The following is an 18,760-nucleotide window of genomic DNA, read 5'->3' as shown; positions in this document are numbered from 1 at the left end:
ACGAGAAATGAATAAATAACACATAGATTCGTCGAATTCGGTTGAGAATTTTCATCGCGAGTACGACACGATATTACAGAAGGGGGGGCTTAAAGATTGGAATTTTCGTAAGGATCCAGAATCTAGCAATATCGGAGCGTTCTCGATCAAAGGATCCACAAAAACCGTGCCCCTCGGCAAACAAAGAAAAGCCATCGCATTCGAAACGGCATTCTACCCAGCGCTGCGTCGCGTCGCGCGCCGTGGTCCGGTTCGAGGTGCGTTGAGGCCATCACTAGCCGAGGGGGCTCCCTCTTCGGGAGAAGCAAGCAGGAGAGACCGATCCCGCGGCGTGCAGGAGAGACAAGGTAGCGGGAGAGAACGAAACGTACCACGGTCTCGTGGATTCTGCCTGCACTCTGCGACCATTCCGCAGTAACACGTCGTCCAAGTCGGTTTCGTAGCGTACCTTGGTCCCTGGCCGATTGCCACGAGGCACCGACCGCTTCTCGAGATGCAGCGAGACCCGAGCCGCCGAGGGTCCGGGTTGATCCGCTGATCCCGACGAAACGTCCCTCCCGAATATCACCGGTGGAAACGACACGTCGGCCGATCAGCGACGCAACTCCGATCCCGGATCATCCACCGATACCGGAATTCGCGTGCCAAATATGGTTCGGCTCCCTTGAACCTCCTTCGCTCGGGTTAGCCGTAAGAGAGATGCTGCCTCCGGGCCGATGGTGAACGGTAAACAGAACATTGACGAGGACTCCGCGAGTCGTCGGACGATCTTGAACCGGTGGTTCTCCGAATAATCCTCGGGCCCCGCGGCTCTCTGGTTCTACGCGAGTGTTTTCGGCGCACGAGAGGCGACTGATCCGAAGAGGATCGAAGAGATTCGACGTGGGAACCATGCCACCTCCAGGAAGGTCCAGAGGATTTTAAAGTACGACACACGCCAGGATGATGCACCGGTGAGGCGGAAGCGGCCGGGATCCTCTTCTCGCGGAATCGAAAATGTACGGTTGCTCGGCAAACAGGTGATTTACCAGTTCGCTTTGTGACAAACACTTTCCCGTTAGCGTACGTGTCGCCGGGACGTTTGCTCGCAGGTATATACGTGATTTTCGACCAGTTTGCACGTTGACTTTGGAGGGTCGCGATGTCGGGTTCTACGCCGGTGTTGTTGTAGTGGACTTCGACAGAGGACGGACGTTCGCGATGGATGGTTCCGCTGGACGAAGACGTTTTGCTCGACGGCGAGACATCTTCGGCTGATTGATTTTGATGGAAAAGCTTCGTACCGGTGTAACGGTGTAACGGTGTAAGGGTGTAACGGTAATGACGGGTCTATTGCACGGCGGTCGGATGTTTAATTGATCGGAAGTTCGTCGGTTTAGTTGCATTGCTGCGCTTCGATGCGGTTTGTGTGCATTGTTGTTTTGCTTCGCATCTTGCTTCATCGAGTGTTGCTCTTAAGAGTTTCACAAGTAAGACCGAAGTTTAGTGTCGTGTGCCGGGAAACATGTTTCTTTATATCTGTGTAACTGGAGGCAGACCATTTCAACTGATTTTGAACTTCGAAAGTATTTGGTACATTTCTTAACTGTCCTTTTCACATGATTGCCTCAATCTCGGGCTGAAGATTAGTGTTTTAATGATCATCTTTCAAACGAAACGATACAATTTTTAGATACATTTTAGTCTCCATTCATTATTCAACTTGGGGTATTCGAATTTCAAAATAGGATTAAGTTAATCTCGCGTTTCATTCGAAAACGGAGAAAGTTACAAATCAATGCAGTCGCGCGCAAACAGAAACATTTTCGTAAGTAAAATTCGATTTTCTTCCTCGGCGAATTGGTCAACGACAAAAACAATCCTTTGTATGACTCACTTAGCTTAAACAACAAGTCTGTCAACCACGACATCAGCAATTTCCGCTATATAAGCCGGATTCCCGTATCGAACATTTGAAAAGCGACACGAATGGAAAGCAATTTGAAACATCGTTCGCGTACAACGGGTGTTTGGGAAGCAGGAAGCGCGTGTGTCCCTGTGTGAACTTTATTTAAAGACAGAAAACGACATCGACGAATTTTTATGGTTTCTGTTGAAGGTCCCGGTAGCCGTGCATAAATCCGATTCAAAAAGAGTGCGCGCGTTGAGAAAGTAGAAAACGCGCGCGCGGGATCACTTCAGAGACAAAAGAATCCCGGTGCAGCGTGGAGGAGACTTGCCGAGCGTGTTAAAAGGATGAAAACGTACGGGGAGAGCGCGAAACGCGACATGAACCATCGCGCCGCGTGAAAAATGATCGGCACGCCAATAAAACTGGATATACACGGAACGATTCGATGAATGTAAGCGGACGAGGCCGTTGTTATCGATACTAATTTAAAAGGCAAGTGCGCGGCGGTGCCTTTTGCTCGATAAAAAGTGAAACGGTGCTCCGGCCTCTCGCCACGGCGATAACTACCTCGACCTTAATGACTTTGGATACACCCGGTTTGGTGAGTAATCGTTTAATCGGTTTAATCGGCCATAATAATTAACCCTCGATAATTTTACCTTGCTTTTATTATTAACACGTTAGTACCGGTATTAACACATTTACGTTTTCAAGCCCACGGCGAGCGTGATTACACGGCGAAAGCTTCGCCTATGCGCGGTGACATTAACACTAAGGTATACGGAACGCGTCGATTCGACGTCTATTGAATTTTATAAATGTTGTTTAGCTAACGTTCGTGTCGGTTTCGATTGATACAATTACACGAGTATGTACCCTGATTTCCAAAATCTAAATGAACGAATACCAATTTTTCTAAGGTGGATAGAACAAACCGCGGAATATTTTTAAATCCCCAATTTTCAAGACCTAAACGAACGAACGTCAATTTTTCCACGGACAATGGAATAAACCGTACAATCAACGTTCATAAATCTGGTGTTAAGACACTTTTGCCGCCGTAATTACGGATTCAAGTATTAACGCCAGCGATAATGTTTCTTCCACACGGGATACGACGAAATTCAAATGATCCCCGACCGAAGGCTAATCGGCATACGTGGGTCGCTGCAAAAGTGTCGGAAAAGTACGAAGAAAGTTACAAATAAGTTTGAACCAATGGTTTGATTGTTTTTCAAAATATTCTCCTTCGACGTTAATACATTTCCCACTGTGTTGTGTCAGCACTTTTTAATCTTAAAACTATGAGACTTTCCGAAAAGAGCGTAAACAACTGAATTTCGAATTCCCGAAATTTTTGCAGCAACCCATGTACATATTTCCCATTAAATTAGCGAATCACGGAGGTTTATGCATTCCTTCGCGTTTTATTTTTTAAAATTATCGGTTTTTTACCGTAGTTTGGTTAAAACCGCGGCAGTACATAATGGATTTAATTCGTTAACCTCTTCTGCTATAATACCGAGTTAGACTCGTGATGAAAATTTTCAATCGAATTCGACAAATCTAACTGTTATTTATTTATTGTTCATATAAATGAAATGTTACTTATAAATTATCAATCTTTAACATTTAGAGTAAACGTAGACAAAGAATAAGCATCAAATTCTTTTCTCTTTCTACTAAATTCTTCACGATGAAGTAATGTCATTAAGCAAAACTCGTTCGTTGGAACCATTCTCGTAGAATGTGAAATTTTTATTGAGCACACTTACTTCGGGTATGCCTGTAAAAATGTTAATTTGGATTAACTTCCGCTGTGCGATAATTGATCTTGAATTAAAGAGAAATTGCTCATGCCTCATGCTGAACAGATTGGAATCGTTAGAGTTCAATGATTTCCGAACGCGATTGAAGAAACGGTATTTTTTGGAAATAATGAAAAAATGTGTTTACCTTCGTGTACTCAGGAAATATTGATCAATTCGTGTACTTATGAGGTTCTGAGATTACAATTGAGTGTTCCATATGTTTTATGTCATATGTATAATTTGATCGCATGTATAATATGTACCGAGAAACGTAGTTGAATTCTTTAAGAAGAAAGTAAAACTTTTTTAAAACTCAAGTTGATTTTTTTGTAGAGTTTAAAAACAAGGAGGGACTTTAATTTTTATGTAAAATAAATTCTCTTTAATTTTCTTTTGATATACCAGTCAGGTTTTTGCCTTTGTTTCTCGCGTGATACAGCATTGTTCATGCTGATACTGACCTACCATACGCCAGCCATTATTGTCAGTTCGACGTAACTCAGAATATATTTTTGTCTTCAATAAGTTGAAAACGATACCGAAACCGTAATTTCGTTTGGTACTTTTCATTTCGTTTTGTTTTATCTTGCAGAAACAACCGTTAAAATATTGATTGCGTGTATAGAATTCTCTGTGTAGAACACTTTGCTTTTTGCTAGGAAATTACTAAGGACGGACATAGTCGTGAAATAAACCACAAGATAAGAGCTTAATAAATATTTCAAACGCTCGCTCTGCCAATGTAAATAACAAGGTTTATTTTCTACGACAGTTGTTTTCTGTCATGTTTTCCGTTCCGACCGATCACCGACTATCACAATGAGTATTTGAAAACAAAAGAATTACGACTCGAAATTTCGTATTTTATTTCTCGATGACAAAAGAGAAAAATCGTTTAACATAAAAACCATTGGAAACTAAATATATAAACAACGGATTAAGAAAGTTTCAGTTCAAAATTGAATTCGAATTTTCTTTGATAATTTATAATGACAAAAAAGATCTCAATATTTTCTGAATAATTAAGAAAAGATAACGAAAGTTATTGATTCTTTTCATTTTCTTTTTACTAAAGTCAGTTCTTTCCATATTCTTTGTTATTTGGTATAAATGTTATTTGCTATTTTCAAATTGTATTTGAAATCATTGTAAAAGGACAATTAAAAGTCTATCTAGAATTTTTCTCTTTTTCTAATAAATTCTTAATGGCGAAGTAGTTGCGTTGATCATAGCTGAGAAATAAACCATAGGGCAATGGGTTAATGTAGCTTATTCAATGCTAAATGTTGCGTCTGTACTCTATAAACGCAATTAACATTACATTTACAGACATCTATTGTACAGTTTATTCTATTGTTTCCAGAGAGATTGATGTTCGTTTGTTTAGATATAGCAAATTAGATATTTAGCACGTTCGCTAGCAGCGCCGCATATTTGTGACGGCCATAATTCTATATTTTACATAAAGAAAATGAAATGAATCCTATAGATATTGTTATTCAAAATTATAAGCTGCGGTATTACATTTAGGAATTCAATGACCCGTTTTAGTTTCATTTCTTTAATATTTCGTTTAGAAGATATGTTGGATGAAATAAAATATTACGATTGAGAAGATCATCATCGAAGCAACCGTTGCTAACGAACGTGTTAAAAAAATTAGGAAACATATTCGCGTAATCGCATCAATGAAGATCGACCCAAACATTTACCAAATGATGTTCATAAAATTCAATATGGTTTGTTCCGTAAATATAGTGTTAATTAATGCCAAGGACGTTCAAATCGAGGCAGTTTACTAAAAGAAACTGATTTTTATTAACTTTTTTCTCCATGCGCAAGTTACAAACGCGAATCGGTAGAGTTCGCGAAAGTCACGCGAGTGCCCTTAGAAAGTAGACCACCGGTGATTTTTGCGCGGTGCCGTGGATCTGACGCAGCGCACGCATTAAAGTTGTCAGTGTCGGTAACAGGATCTCGTTAAGAAGGAATCGATATGCACGGTGGCATTCGGCACCGTTCGGCAAATGTGGCCGAGGAGATAAATTTTCATTGCCGCGGTGCAAAGGAGCACTATCATCGAGCGATCCGAAACTGAACACGATAACGACCAGCGTTTGTTTCAGTGGCAATCTTCATGGTTACGATATTTTATGAAATGCAATATATCGTCTTTTCAAACAAATAATCGATTTCAGGAAAAGAATCGCGTCAAATTCTTGTACCTTGGATTATGCATTACGATTTTAGATACAAACACCCATGAAATTAATTTAACACGTTCGCTACCAGCGCTTGTTATTATGACGATCTTCTCAATTGTCATATTTTATGCAATTCAACACATGTTCTACAAAAAATATTGAAAAAATGAAACTAAAACGAGTCATTGAGATCTCAAATATAATGCCGTAGCTTATAGCATTAAATAACAATATCTTTAGGATTCATTTCATTTGTTTTATCGAAAATATTGGATTGCGGTCGTCCTAAATATGTGACATTGGTCGTGAACATGTTAAAGTTACTTAAAAATGTAAGTACATTGATCCACAAAAGTATCTAAAATCCATCCATTCGTAATGGAAATGTTTTGCTCATCGAATAGTAGATATTTCGAAATTTCATTTTATGGAGATGTCCATTTCTGTTACGGATATATCGATTTAATATACTCCATTAGATACACAGATTTGTACAATTTTATTTGAAAAAAAGTAGCAAACCGATATAAATTATATTCTTTAGTGGATTTTTGTTGGATTGTAGGTCTGTATGTTTTGTGTTACCGTAGATTTGTATTTTCATAGGAGTTATCATGAACTAACTTGAAAAATTGTTTTCCCTTTATAAAACGTCGCTTGGTCTTTTATACCTTACTTTTAAAATAAAAATTCATATTATAAAATATTCATATAATATTTGAATCAATTCAAATAAATACTTCTCAAAATTTCTAAATGAATAAATATTTTAATATTAAACAATTCTAAATTATACCTTTTTACATCTATTATTCTATTTTTGGTAAAACCACCAAAATATCTATAAAACACTTACTTTTAAAAGAAGTTTAACATGAAACGTAACATGAAAACGTAAACATGAAAAGTGCAAATATGCTTCTTATCGATGTACCACTTTCCTATCAGTTAACCCGTTCGTTTGTAGCAAAACGCGAAAACAGTTTGCCGCTACCTGACTCGGAATATCGTAACTTTACTGCCGATAAACCTACTGAAATCCTATAATACCCGTATCATCCTACACGGAACCCTTAATACGAAAGGAAACGCAATGAACGTTTAACATGTACACATGTGTAGATACGCGGCACTCATACTCGCCGAGTCTATAATGAAACTTGCGTCGTGCTGAAATTAAAAAATTTTATTCGAATAACTGTCAAGATGTAAGAACAACAAATCAAATCTTACTGAAAATAATTATTTTTTATTCGAAGCATTTGAATTGGTCATTTGTACGGTTAATTTTGAAAGTAGACTAACAATAAATCTTGTACTTCCAGTTTCGAAACATTTAAACGTTTGTTTTTCAATAAATTAAAAAATATTCTTATACTATCTAACAACGTATTTTATAAGTTATTTCGTTTTGGAAAAGGAGACATTATTATGACTGTTTAACGTTGAGTAACTCATAAGGAAGTATGATTTTTGATGCCTGAAATGATTTACATAGTTCATTTTCAAAATGAAAGGCACATTTATGCACAAGACTTGTTAATTTCGCGAAGTGTTATGATAGAGAGCAGTTGGAGCGAAATGCTTCAAAAAAATAATGTTAATCTCAAATCCAATTATAGATATATCAAAAAGCAAGCGTTACCATTTTACTTCATTTCCATTTATGAGTTTATCTTGATCCATTCTTTTATTTACCTCTGTCTTCGTAAATTTGATTCTCGTTCTTTGATTGCTAACACATGAAAAGCTCTCCTTTCTTCTTCGTTTCTTATTTAATAATGGTGTTACTTAACGACGAATAATTTAATATTGCGTAAATGTATATTAAATCGAGACATGAAACGGATGATATCGTACTGGAATTTTAAAAAAATTATACATTTCATGCATTTCATATTTTCGACTTTCGGTTTTTGAAGAATTCTTTTGTGGTATAATCTATTATTATAAAATATTACAATGAAATATTCTATGGTTTAAGTGTATAATAATATAACCATAAATCAGTGCAATTTCGGGCAATCTCTTATATATAGCTATCTATGATAAAAGTTTTATAAAACAAGGAGAGATATTTGAAATATTAAAAATATTTGTTTATTCGTACTTGTATAATAATTTTTAAATTATGTAGTATCTTTCTGTCATACAAAGTCAATGAAACAACGCGACATCTTTTTCTAAAATTATAATTCATTTCAAAAAGTTTTTTTTATATCGAAAGTTGGACAACTAATTTATCATTATTAGAAATTATTCCGTGATTTAACCACATTTCTTAAATGTATCTATACACCGATATATTATGGAATCTGCATTATATCATTTACGATTAAATCGAACATTTTAGCCAGAATCGTTGCATTCTTACTCCGTTCTTGCCAAATCATCAAATTCTTGCCAAAAGTCGTATTTCTCATAGACTGAGACCATTGAACAACGATAATAGAGCAATTCTGCTTTCGGATTCACGCTCGAGACGAGAATTACTGTAAGAATCATTCACTGAATATTAGAGATCGGAAAAGGGTTTTAATTTGTGAAGCAGCGTTATTAACGATTTCATTTATTCAGCGGTGTTCCCGTCGTCCCTTTTCATTTCCCGGAATGATCTTATGCAATTTGCACTAAAGAGATTGCGCGTTCTTCACGATGGTTTTACTGTTTCACTATCGTTTTACTGAAAGTCATCGACTGAACCGTGTATACCTGTTCCTCAAGTTTTCACGGTTCCCCTTTGCCCGTACTCAGTCCACCTTCCCCTTTCTCGATGTCTACATTACGGACCTTTACGCGTTTACCACAAACACTATCGAATAATATTCAATAAAATAAACACTTTCGTAAAGCTAAAGCACCGCAAAAATATTCACCGTGGCAGTAAACTCTTATCTAATTCCCGTTTCCGTCTTTCAACCCTTAAAAACGCGAAACTGCGCAAACGTTCGCTGTCTATCGACCGTTTTCACCGCGATTACCCGATCCTTTACAGCGTGCGATCAACGTTTCCCAATTATTCCGTTCACTCCTCCCTTCTCCCACGTAAGCACTCCCTTCGCATTTAACGCGAGCTAACGAGCACACAGTTTTTAAGCAATAACTGGTGAGTTACGACAGTCAGCTGTTAATACTACTCCAAACAGTGAATAAAGATAATAAACAGTACGATTGGTAGTGTTCAACATTTCCTTATGTACATTCGCGATTTAACAAATATTCGGGCTTCCATAAGAAATAATCAAAAATCATTTGTTATTCCTTACAAATAACAAACTATACAAAATGAAATTATTCCATATTGCAAATACTTTTCTTCCTTCCAACCTTCCAACATTTTCCACGTATTTCCATAACTTTTTTCATTTTCTCCGTGTAATTTTATTTCCTTTCGAATATTTCATACTTTGTCCTTCATTATGTTTCTTCTTATTCATAACGTACTTTTATAACCCGTATATTATGTTTTCACTGATTCTTCATTCTCTGTTGGTGTACTTCTTTCTCTCTTTCTCTCTCTCTCGCGCGCGCGTCCTCCCCGTCCCTCAATTAATTTTGCTATTTATTCATCTCTTTCCTTTTCTCTTTCTTCTGTTCCTCATCGAGAGAGTCCTCCACGAGTACTCCTTTCTCTTCTCGCCACTCTACACGCAAGCCTGCCAGCCGCGGCTCTGACGGGCCCGTGTGTTTGTACGCGTTAAAGGTGGATCCATGTGCGCGTGCACTGCGTCCCCGCAGCCGGCAACTGCATCAAGAGGACTCAAGTCATCGTCCTACCCGCTCCTGTTGAAAATCGGAGGCTGACTCGTCGCGGACAAGTTCATTCAATGATGAACACCTTTTCCCTGCCGTGAAAAATAACGATTCCCGCGCTCACGGTTTATCTGGCCGCAAAGTGGTCCCGATACACTTTTCCACGCGTGAAATGTTCGGGGATGATTAATTCGTGAACTGAGAGATTTACTTTAAAAAATCTCTCATCCTTTGCGCAATACAATCAAACAACGAGATGTATACTCGTCACGCGCGAAGAAAATACACTTACAACAAATTCTAACGAAACACCAAAGCAAAACGAAGGAGAGTTACTTACTCGTTTATCTGGAAAAATGATTAATTCATCGTTGAAAGAATTGGTTTCTTTTTGAGTTTTAGGATTACGAGTATACTCGTCAAATACTGTTAACTGATCAACTCATTCGTGGCCAGTGACACCTCTGATCTCCAAAATCGAAGTAAATGAAATATAGTAAATAAACCGACATAAATTTTTCGAGAATCAATAGAATAAACTGTGTAATAAATGTCCATAAATCTAGTGTTAATGGAAGATAAAAATTATTTGTTAAATGAACACGAAAACGAAGAAATATTGAATAATGAAACTAAAGTTGGATGACGTATTAACTTGTCATTCCCAGTTAAAAGGTTAAAGGAAATAATCATGGATCACAGTTCTGAATCAAGAATCCTCACTCTGCCATATGTTTCTGTATCTGCAAGAGTAATTCATTGTCAGACGTTTAGATGTCGAAAAAAAGCAAAATATCCTGTGTATTATACCGATACAATTTTTAATAAGATGTTTACACAATTCGTATTACGTGATCGGTGTTTATGTGAACGAAGGAACAGCATAAGCAGTGAATTATATAAGCCCATGTCTGATACTTAAAAGTCGTCGAAGACGATTACCAAACGTCGACAAAATATAACTTATGTGTACATTAGTTATGGCAATTAAAACACAGGCAATTACTTCTAAGAATTGTCAATAACGTTAATTACCCGTTAAATTAAATATATTATTATTCTTCAGGCACAACGAACGATATTTTTGCAAGCAACGTTCAAACCAATTCATAATTAACACGAAGAAAATTTATAACACTATAATTACTACACAGGTGAAAATGACCCACTTCTGGTTTCTTCTTTTTGTAATTATTGAAAAGATGTCAGACGATTCTCTGAGAAATAATCAAAGAAACTGATTTAGCAATACACAAACTGAATTGGAAATCAATAGAAATCTCAACAGGTGCACTTTTGGAGTTTCTATAGAACAATCTCAAAATGTCAATTTGACTGCACGGTAGTTTTAGTGTTGAGATTCAGTTTTCTTCTCTCTATTTGCGCGGTACTCCTTTTACACGAATTTCTTATTTTGCGGCACTATTTACACGTGATATAAATTCGCGCTAAATTTAGTGACATCGAATAAAATTTACTTTTCTCTTCTGAAATATCATTATTATTTTGTTGTTAGATTATGTGAAATAAATAGGTATTTCTAAAACTTGTATCAGTTTTTCTTTTCGATATTTTTCTTTTCGTACTGACCGACTCTATCTACGCGATTCCCATTCGCGTGAAACGAATCCTCTTGGAACGTATACTCGCGTAAATCTACAAGGATCACTTATCGAACGCGTGGACCACATAAGAAAAACGCCAAAGTTTGTTGAACAGTGTAATAAACGCTATCACGCGAGTACAAATTCCTTTTAAGACTCGATCGCATTAAGCTTTGTTCTTCCTTCAAAGGCCGGATAATAAAGATGTCACGGAGTATAGGGCACAGCGCGATAAACCTAAAAGATACAGCATATAAAATTGTCGTGGCGTTTCCACAATTGGCACGGGGCTCTTGAAAAACAGCATAGAAACGATGACCGTGTGTTAGAACAATAAAAACCCGAAGGTTGTCAAGACGGCGATGACGCCAGAACGTAATCTCGTATAGTTTCACATCCGTTTTTAGGATCATCTATTCGGATAATCTCGCGGCGTTCGGTACAAAGGACGCGCACGACAAAAGAGGATCGTTGATAATAATCAAAAATGAAAATTAATCCAGTCTAACGGTCGACTAAATGCTTAAATAGATTTATCTAGATGTGGTCGTATTCCTCTTCAGAGTTCATAGACCTTTTTCCTTCATTTTAGCGAAGGTCGTGCCCACTGCTCGGCTATTAACAATGGTTCGCAATGGTTTCATCTATAAATGGAGAATAGAGATTGTAAATTATACAGTTGGCCCACCACGTCCATGCCGAGCTCCGACAAGTTAAAAGTACACAGGGGTAAGGGCACTCGGCCGCGCGTTCCACCCCACGGTCCTTCCAGGAAACAGTACTCGGGCCTGTATTACCAGAATTTCGTCAAAATAAGAAGCCATCGCACGGTGGGCTAGATCGGAAAAATAAGTGACATTTCGTTACAACTCATCAACCACAGAAAATATCTAGATGAAATTTCCATTAAAATTCATTAAATATTACTATTTTGTAATGAGAAACATTGAATATATGTTATGTTTTTTACATAACTTTTTAATTAGTTGTTTATCACTAGAACTACCGAACCGGTCAAAATGACCCATTCCAGATTTCTTCTTTTCGTGATTATTAAAAAAATAGCAGATGCTTCTCTGGGAGTTATTAAATAAATTGATTTGGCAATATGCAAATTGATTAATGAATCAATTACAGTCTCAATATATGCACTTTTGAAGTTTCTATAGAGCAGTTTCAAAAAGGCAATTTCACTGCTCGGTAGTTCTAGTGTTAAACAATATTATCTGAAAAAAATGTCTATCCAGCCCACTGTACGCGCGGAAACGAAGTCTGACGGAAATGTTCGTTACATCTTACTCCGTCGCGTTCTGTTTCGTCTGCCGTAACGATAAATTTGTTTCAGTGTCTTCAGATGTTCGTTATAATATTTAAGTGGAACTATTTATATTGAAAATCATTTTGTGTGTTTACTACTATTGAGTAATTTTGGCTACCAATGAGTGCAATCATTGCAATCATATTTACCAAATAATGTTTATAAAATTCAATATCAGTCAAATTGACTCGTTCCGTAAATCCAGTGTTAATACAGCACTACCGTTAAAAAGTCTATTGACAGGCTTTCGGTAGATAAAGTGTTAATTACGATCTATACCGTGTTCGATGTCTAATCTTTCTGTTCGAGAGTTACCTTAAAATGTACAATTACAATCGGACCTAATTAGAATCGCGAGATTGACTGATGAAAAGATTTTTCCGGGGAATGAGTTTCTTTGCACGTTGCGATGGGATTTTGATATATCTGTGCCGCTGTAATGGCTGGTAGTATGTAAGCAACGACACTTTACGCAGTCATAAATTACGATCCTAAAGATTCCAGCGGACGCCGCCACGGATAAGTGGCTTGTACCCCGCTTTGTAGAGTTCTTCTGTTATAAATAATGCGTGAGCGATGAATATAAAAGGGAAGCGAGCTAATACAATTCCGTGCATAAAACGACTGCCTTTGCGTTGATACAATGGGAATGTTGAGTGTTGTGAGGATCACTGACGGTACCTCGTGTTTTCCGAAACTATATATTTTTCTCTAATTTTTGTTGTAGCTTTCCTTCATGATTTCTGTATGAAAATTATTCCGATATTTATTCGAATGCTCCATGATTATATCATTAACGTACTGGTTAAATGTTAAAAGAATATTGCAAGTCCATAATTTATTGGACAGTGTTATCTTGTAACCTAATAAGAGTACCGATACAGGAAACGAAGCTTTACTTTACTTGAATTTCACGATTATCGACCGTAAAAATCCAGATCCACGTAAAGATTCGCAGTCGTAAAAATCTTAATCCATTCGAATCGATCATTGAGATTTTCCCACATGATTGTACGTAACGCGTACACGCGATAATAGCATTAATACTTGTTTACGGTAATTCTTCCCGCGAAATGTTACACGGAACTGAAAGAAAAGAAAGAAGAGTACGAGACTGCGTAGAAATCCACGGTCTATCGATTATTATTATTCAATCAGAGGCAAAAGCTAAGAGTCGACGGCGGATAGACGGCGAGACGAATCATCTTTACGATGATGTGTATTACAAAGAGAGGAACGTAAAATTAACGTAATAAGTAAAACATATTTTCATTTCTTTATTACTGCGGCAAGGCGTGTAAAGGAGCACTAAAGCGGCCTGCCGCCACCTGACCAAGAAACATTATCGTAACTTCACTGCCGATAAACCTACTGAAATTCTGCGATACACGGCGCGCCGGCTATGGTTTCTCGAGGCGCAGAGGAAAGCCGGGAATTGGTACAAGTGGACGTTAACATCGCTGTTTAATTTCTCTTAGGCTCGTAATTACGCACATGATTCAGAAACGTAAAGTTGCATTCAACGAAAACAAAAATGTAATGGACATCGGAGTTGCAATTAGAGGCAGGTTTTAGGGTCGTAAATTTTTTTGGAAAATTAGATATACAGTGAGTCACAAGCTTGCTCGGATACTCCTGTGCCCTGAGAAACGTAGCTTTATCTTTCTTCTGTTCAGTCTTTCGTTTTTTACATGGGAAAATATTCGAACGAATAAACGTCGACATGTAAGTCATTTTGGACTTGTTGGATATAAATCTTCCGTACGGTTGGCATACGTTTTTTTGGAAATCATTTTGTAAATGGAATTCATTATTTTATTATTTTTGTGACAGTCTGTTGTGATTTTGATCACTTTTAAAATTGTTCAAAGGGTGCGGTATGTTTGTTGTAGTTCGAGTATAAACATTCTTTCAACGTAACAAAACGAAACAAAACGAAACGACGAATCTACTTTTATTTCTAGGAAATAATATCGTTGCTGCCTTTAGATAGCTACTATACATACAATTACCAATCACCGGTGCATCGACACTGCATCGAACCAGAAACCAGTTCGCCATTATTCCATACTTCTGTTCTATCATTTTTAATGAAACATTTATCAACCTACATCCAGCGATCTTTTCTCAACTCACTTGCAACATTCCAAAAATCTGGAGCGTAATAAATCCTCTTCATTTTCTCTAATTACCAAAGTATCATATATATAATAATAAAATAGTATATTATCATATCAAATAAACAGTAACCTATATGTAACACAGATCTTGAATTAAGGAACAAAGGTAGCCCATATAATACATAAGTACTTTGAAACTTGTATCAAAGTTAATTAATTCGGTCACAGTTTAACGTGGCATTTGAATAACTCATTTCGAATCATTCCGGAATCACTAACATTGCATTTATGCACGATATAATTATGATATTGTAAATAATTATAAAAATTAGTATAGTACAAAATATTCTGAATATAAATTGACAATAGACCGTGAAAGGGTAAATTAACCTTTGCTATTTGAAGTGTCCCTTGCCCTCCACTTTAAAACTTGCACCAAAGTTATTCAGCTCAATCACAATTGAACGTGACACATTAACAATTCGTTGAAGGAAGTTTAGAAAACACTCACCTTGTATTTATACACTGTATAACTATGATATTGTAAATAATTGTAAAAATTGGTATAAAATCTTCTAAACATAAATTACGAATGACCCTGGGAAGGGTTAATTAATAATTTTTCACCGAGAAAACGCATCCAGTCGCGTTTCGCGCGGCGTAAAGCATCTTTCACGGGTTTAACGCGAGAAGTGGCCACCCCGCGACGTCCCCGCGGGATCGCACCTAATTATCACCGGAGCCGGGTTTCCCTGAAACCGTGCCGGTCCCCTCGTTTTATTGGCTGTGCCTTGCCATCCGGGCGAACCGTCATACGCGCACCTTTAATATTGGACCAACGATCCTTTACGTTCATTATTAAGCAGCGGTGGTATCATCCAGCTGCGCCGAGAGGATCGACGATCATCGGGGCCCCGGGACTGGCTCATTCAGCAACAAATGTAGCGGTGCTTGCACTACCGCCGGTCATGTCTTGTTCAACACGCCAGCGAGATACTTTATTGCTGATAATTCGAGGCTGGCCCCGGCGAGAGACGTGCTGAAGCACGCCATTTACATTCCTGTCGTGATCACAAATGCATTTTATATGCCGGCTAATACTCTGGCCCGATCGCGTGGGCTAGATAAACGCGGACATACAGGGTGTTTCAGATGCGCGCTCGGATATCTCAATGGCGGAACTGAGCCGGCCGCGGTGAAACCAGCTTACGGAATCGTCCGTGCTCGCTACATTATATAATATAATGGTTATCGGTAGACGGATTTCTGTCCTGCCACGAACGAATCGTTCTTGATCTAACGCGCTGCTGATTTAACGCTCCGCGCGAAATGTCCGGCCGTTTCGTCGTTAAGATTTCCCCGCGAATGGTAGATTGCTATCTTTTGTCTCGTTTCGGTCTGAAAGGAGTACGGCTATGTTTAATGTGGTCATTGGGAAATGTTGGTTTAGTGAGAATTGCAGCTTTTGAATAAAGGAAGATTATTATCAACGACTTTGCAATCGACAATAATTTTCATTAGAAACGCTTATTACTCCGACGAGAAACCGATGATATTTTTTGCAACTAATATAAAGAAAAATCTTGCATAAATTAAGAAACAAAACCATTTTATTTAAATATTTCATGCACTCGTATATGGTACAAATTTTAATATAGAATTTTTAACTTTTTAATGTGGCTACATCGAATTAAATGGCGACTAAAGTCGCCTCTCAAGTGCAAAAAATTAAATGAAAAGGTTGTTCATAAATGTTTCTTTCAATCTATTTTATATATCTATGCTTTAAACTCCTAAAATAGGGTGGCTTCTCCCTAAAACCGTAAAAATAACATCCATCGAGTACGATAACTTTGTTAGCTTGGTCCAATAAACCATTCTATGTACAAAGTCACATAAAAATAGACGTGTGTCATTTATCGAACATACCTTGTTAATTTATTACACGATATGCCACTATCCTCGCTTATACTGACCTACCTCACGTGTACCGCTATTCCTGTACCGTCATAATTCATAAAGATCATTAATTGTTAATAACTTCAAAGCAAAGTTGAAATCGCAATTTCTTCACATTCAATTTTATAATAAATATGAAAGTCTTAGACATTTTGCATACATGCGTCTTAGAAATTTTGCAAAAACTATTTTAAAATACGGAAAACTCAAGAAAATACTGAGAAAGGTAAAACTATTTATGTTATGCATTCAAAAAAATGTAGTACGATCATATTCATTTATTAATACTGAAATTTCCGGTTTTTCTAATTAGTTTAATTTTCAAATTCCTTTCAACTACCAAAGCATGCTGTTAATCGTGTTATTAAGTAAGTAGTACAATCGGAATTAAAACAGTTTTCAACTCCTCTATTTATTGCCTCGTTAAATTTTTCCTACGCATTTATTATTTTCACGAGTTTATAAAAGGTAAGAAATTCATTATGTTCATGGATTCATGCGAATATTTAAAGTAGTCGCCCTAGTATTTTTCCCGAAAGAGAATGATCGACGAAGGGTCGCCTCCTTCCCACAAAAAAGCAGCCGCTATCAAGCGTATCAAATTTGTTGCGTGGTCACCTCGTCGAAATGAAAACAGGACGGAGATCAAAAGTTACAAAATTTACGATTCGTTGCTCCGCTGCGCCGGCGTATACCTACATACTAACCAGTCGCAGCAGGTAAACCTGAAAGGAGCAGCCACCCATCGTGGCAGGGCAAGGTGTAACGCAGGAATCGATGCGCCATAATGGCCCGAAGTTTTAGATTTACCTGCACGGTGATGCTTCATGTTCCTTTAATCTGTTAACCGCGGAAGACGAGTTAACTTCCTCGAACAGGGATTCTTTTTCCTTTTACAAATGGGCTGAGGTGATTTCGCTTCCTGGTTAGATAGTGCTTCGAATAATTCGAACCGATGGGAATTAATATTATTTTTAATAAAGGTGTTAATAGGCACCTTTTTAAAATTTTAACTTAAAACTGTTTTTAAGTTTTCGAGGTGTTAACAGGCCCTTCTTAAAATTTTAATTCAAAATTCAGTTTAATCATTTTGCATGAATTGACTTCTTTCGTAATTGTACCACAAGACAAAGAGAAATACCAAATTCATTTATATCCACATTTTCTCCAGAACACAGCAATTAATAGTAGAAAAATAATATTCAATTTGAACGCAAACTAATCGAGTGACATTTCATTTTTGTAACTTACGTTCGACAACTTCTTCACGGAGTTTGATGCGACATTGTACGGTAAAGAATTGATCTCGCGAATCCATCCGTCCCTCCATTTACACTTTCTAAGTACACGGATTCGTTTCACACGATTTTCAATGGCATAAATAGAGTCTATCGGTGCAAGAGAAAACAAAACGTTGGAAAGAAAAGCTGGTATTAGCTTGAAAGATATATAGTATTAAGATAATATTTATTATAGTAATTTAACGAAAGAATAATAATAACGGCATATCAGAAAACGAAAGTAAATTACATTCGATTTCACCAAATTTCGATCGCGTATAAATACTACCACGTATAAGTAGGATTACAATTAGGCTGCAGACTTTTATACATTTTCAAGAGATCTGGAACTGTAGAAATGCGCAGAACGCACACGCCGCAAAGAAAGAGAATAAATAGAAGAGAATTATATGAAGATCAAATGCATAACAACGATAGGAATACAAACACTCACGAATAAGAAAAATCCGACATTTCACATGCGCCAACTTGATAAGAAACTCGCGTAAATAAACCACCGCGTAAACGGAAGGGATGCAGTTCGATTCGTCCTAGCGAAGTGAGTTCTATATGCTTCGGAGATTATATCCGATTGCTAAAAATCTGTAATAGATTTAAAAATAAGTACAAGGTAAAAATATAAATACGTGGAAAGCCTGCAATATCGGTAGGGCAATCTTTGAACCTGTTAAAGAGTGGTCATTATTCATTAACACATTGCACGCCGGTTAAATATCAGCCGCTGAAAGCCTGAATGCTGGCCTTACTTGCTTGTCTCTGAAGAATGGGCAGTGAAAGAAAATATTAAAAACCTTATAAA

At 37.3% G+C, this 18,760-nt stretch overlaps 1 protein-coding gene across 10 annotated transcripts in view; it reads left to right on the top strand.

The window, feature by feature from the left end:
* Nucleotides 1-336: 336 nt before the first annotated feature.
* The window catches only part of LOC116428059 (protein Wnt-5b), a 31,472-nt gene continuing 13,048 nt past the window's right edge, over nt 337-18,760 (top strand). The window contains exons 1-2 of one of the 10 annotated variants that reach the window (XM_076366417.1): nt 337-998; nt 2,099-2,492. In XM_076366417.1, the coding sequence (XP_076222532.1) occupies nt 2,469-2,492 (24 nt within the window). In that variant the 5' untranslated portion in view covers nt 337-998; nt 2,099-2,468. Of the gene's footprint in view, nt 1,020-1,067; nt 2,493-18,760 lie in introns of those variants that run through there. The other 9 variants (XM_076366416.1, XM_031979148.2, XM_076366415.1 and 6 more) reach the window with 9 other exon arrangements.

Source organism: Nomia melanderi, chromosome 3 (assembly GCF_051020985.1).
Source record: "Nomia melanderi isolate GNS246 chromosome 3, iyNomMela1, whole genome shotgun sequence".
Taxonomy (NCBI): domain Eukaryota; kingdom Metazoa; phylum Arthropoda; class Insecta; order Hymenoptera; family Halictidae; genus Nomia; species Nomia melanderi.
Note: the sequence above shows the minus strand (reverse complement) of the source record. Positions and strands in the feature narration are given on the sequence as shown.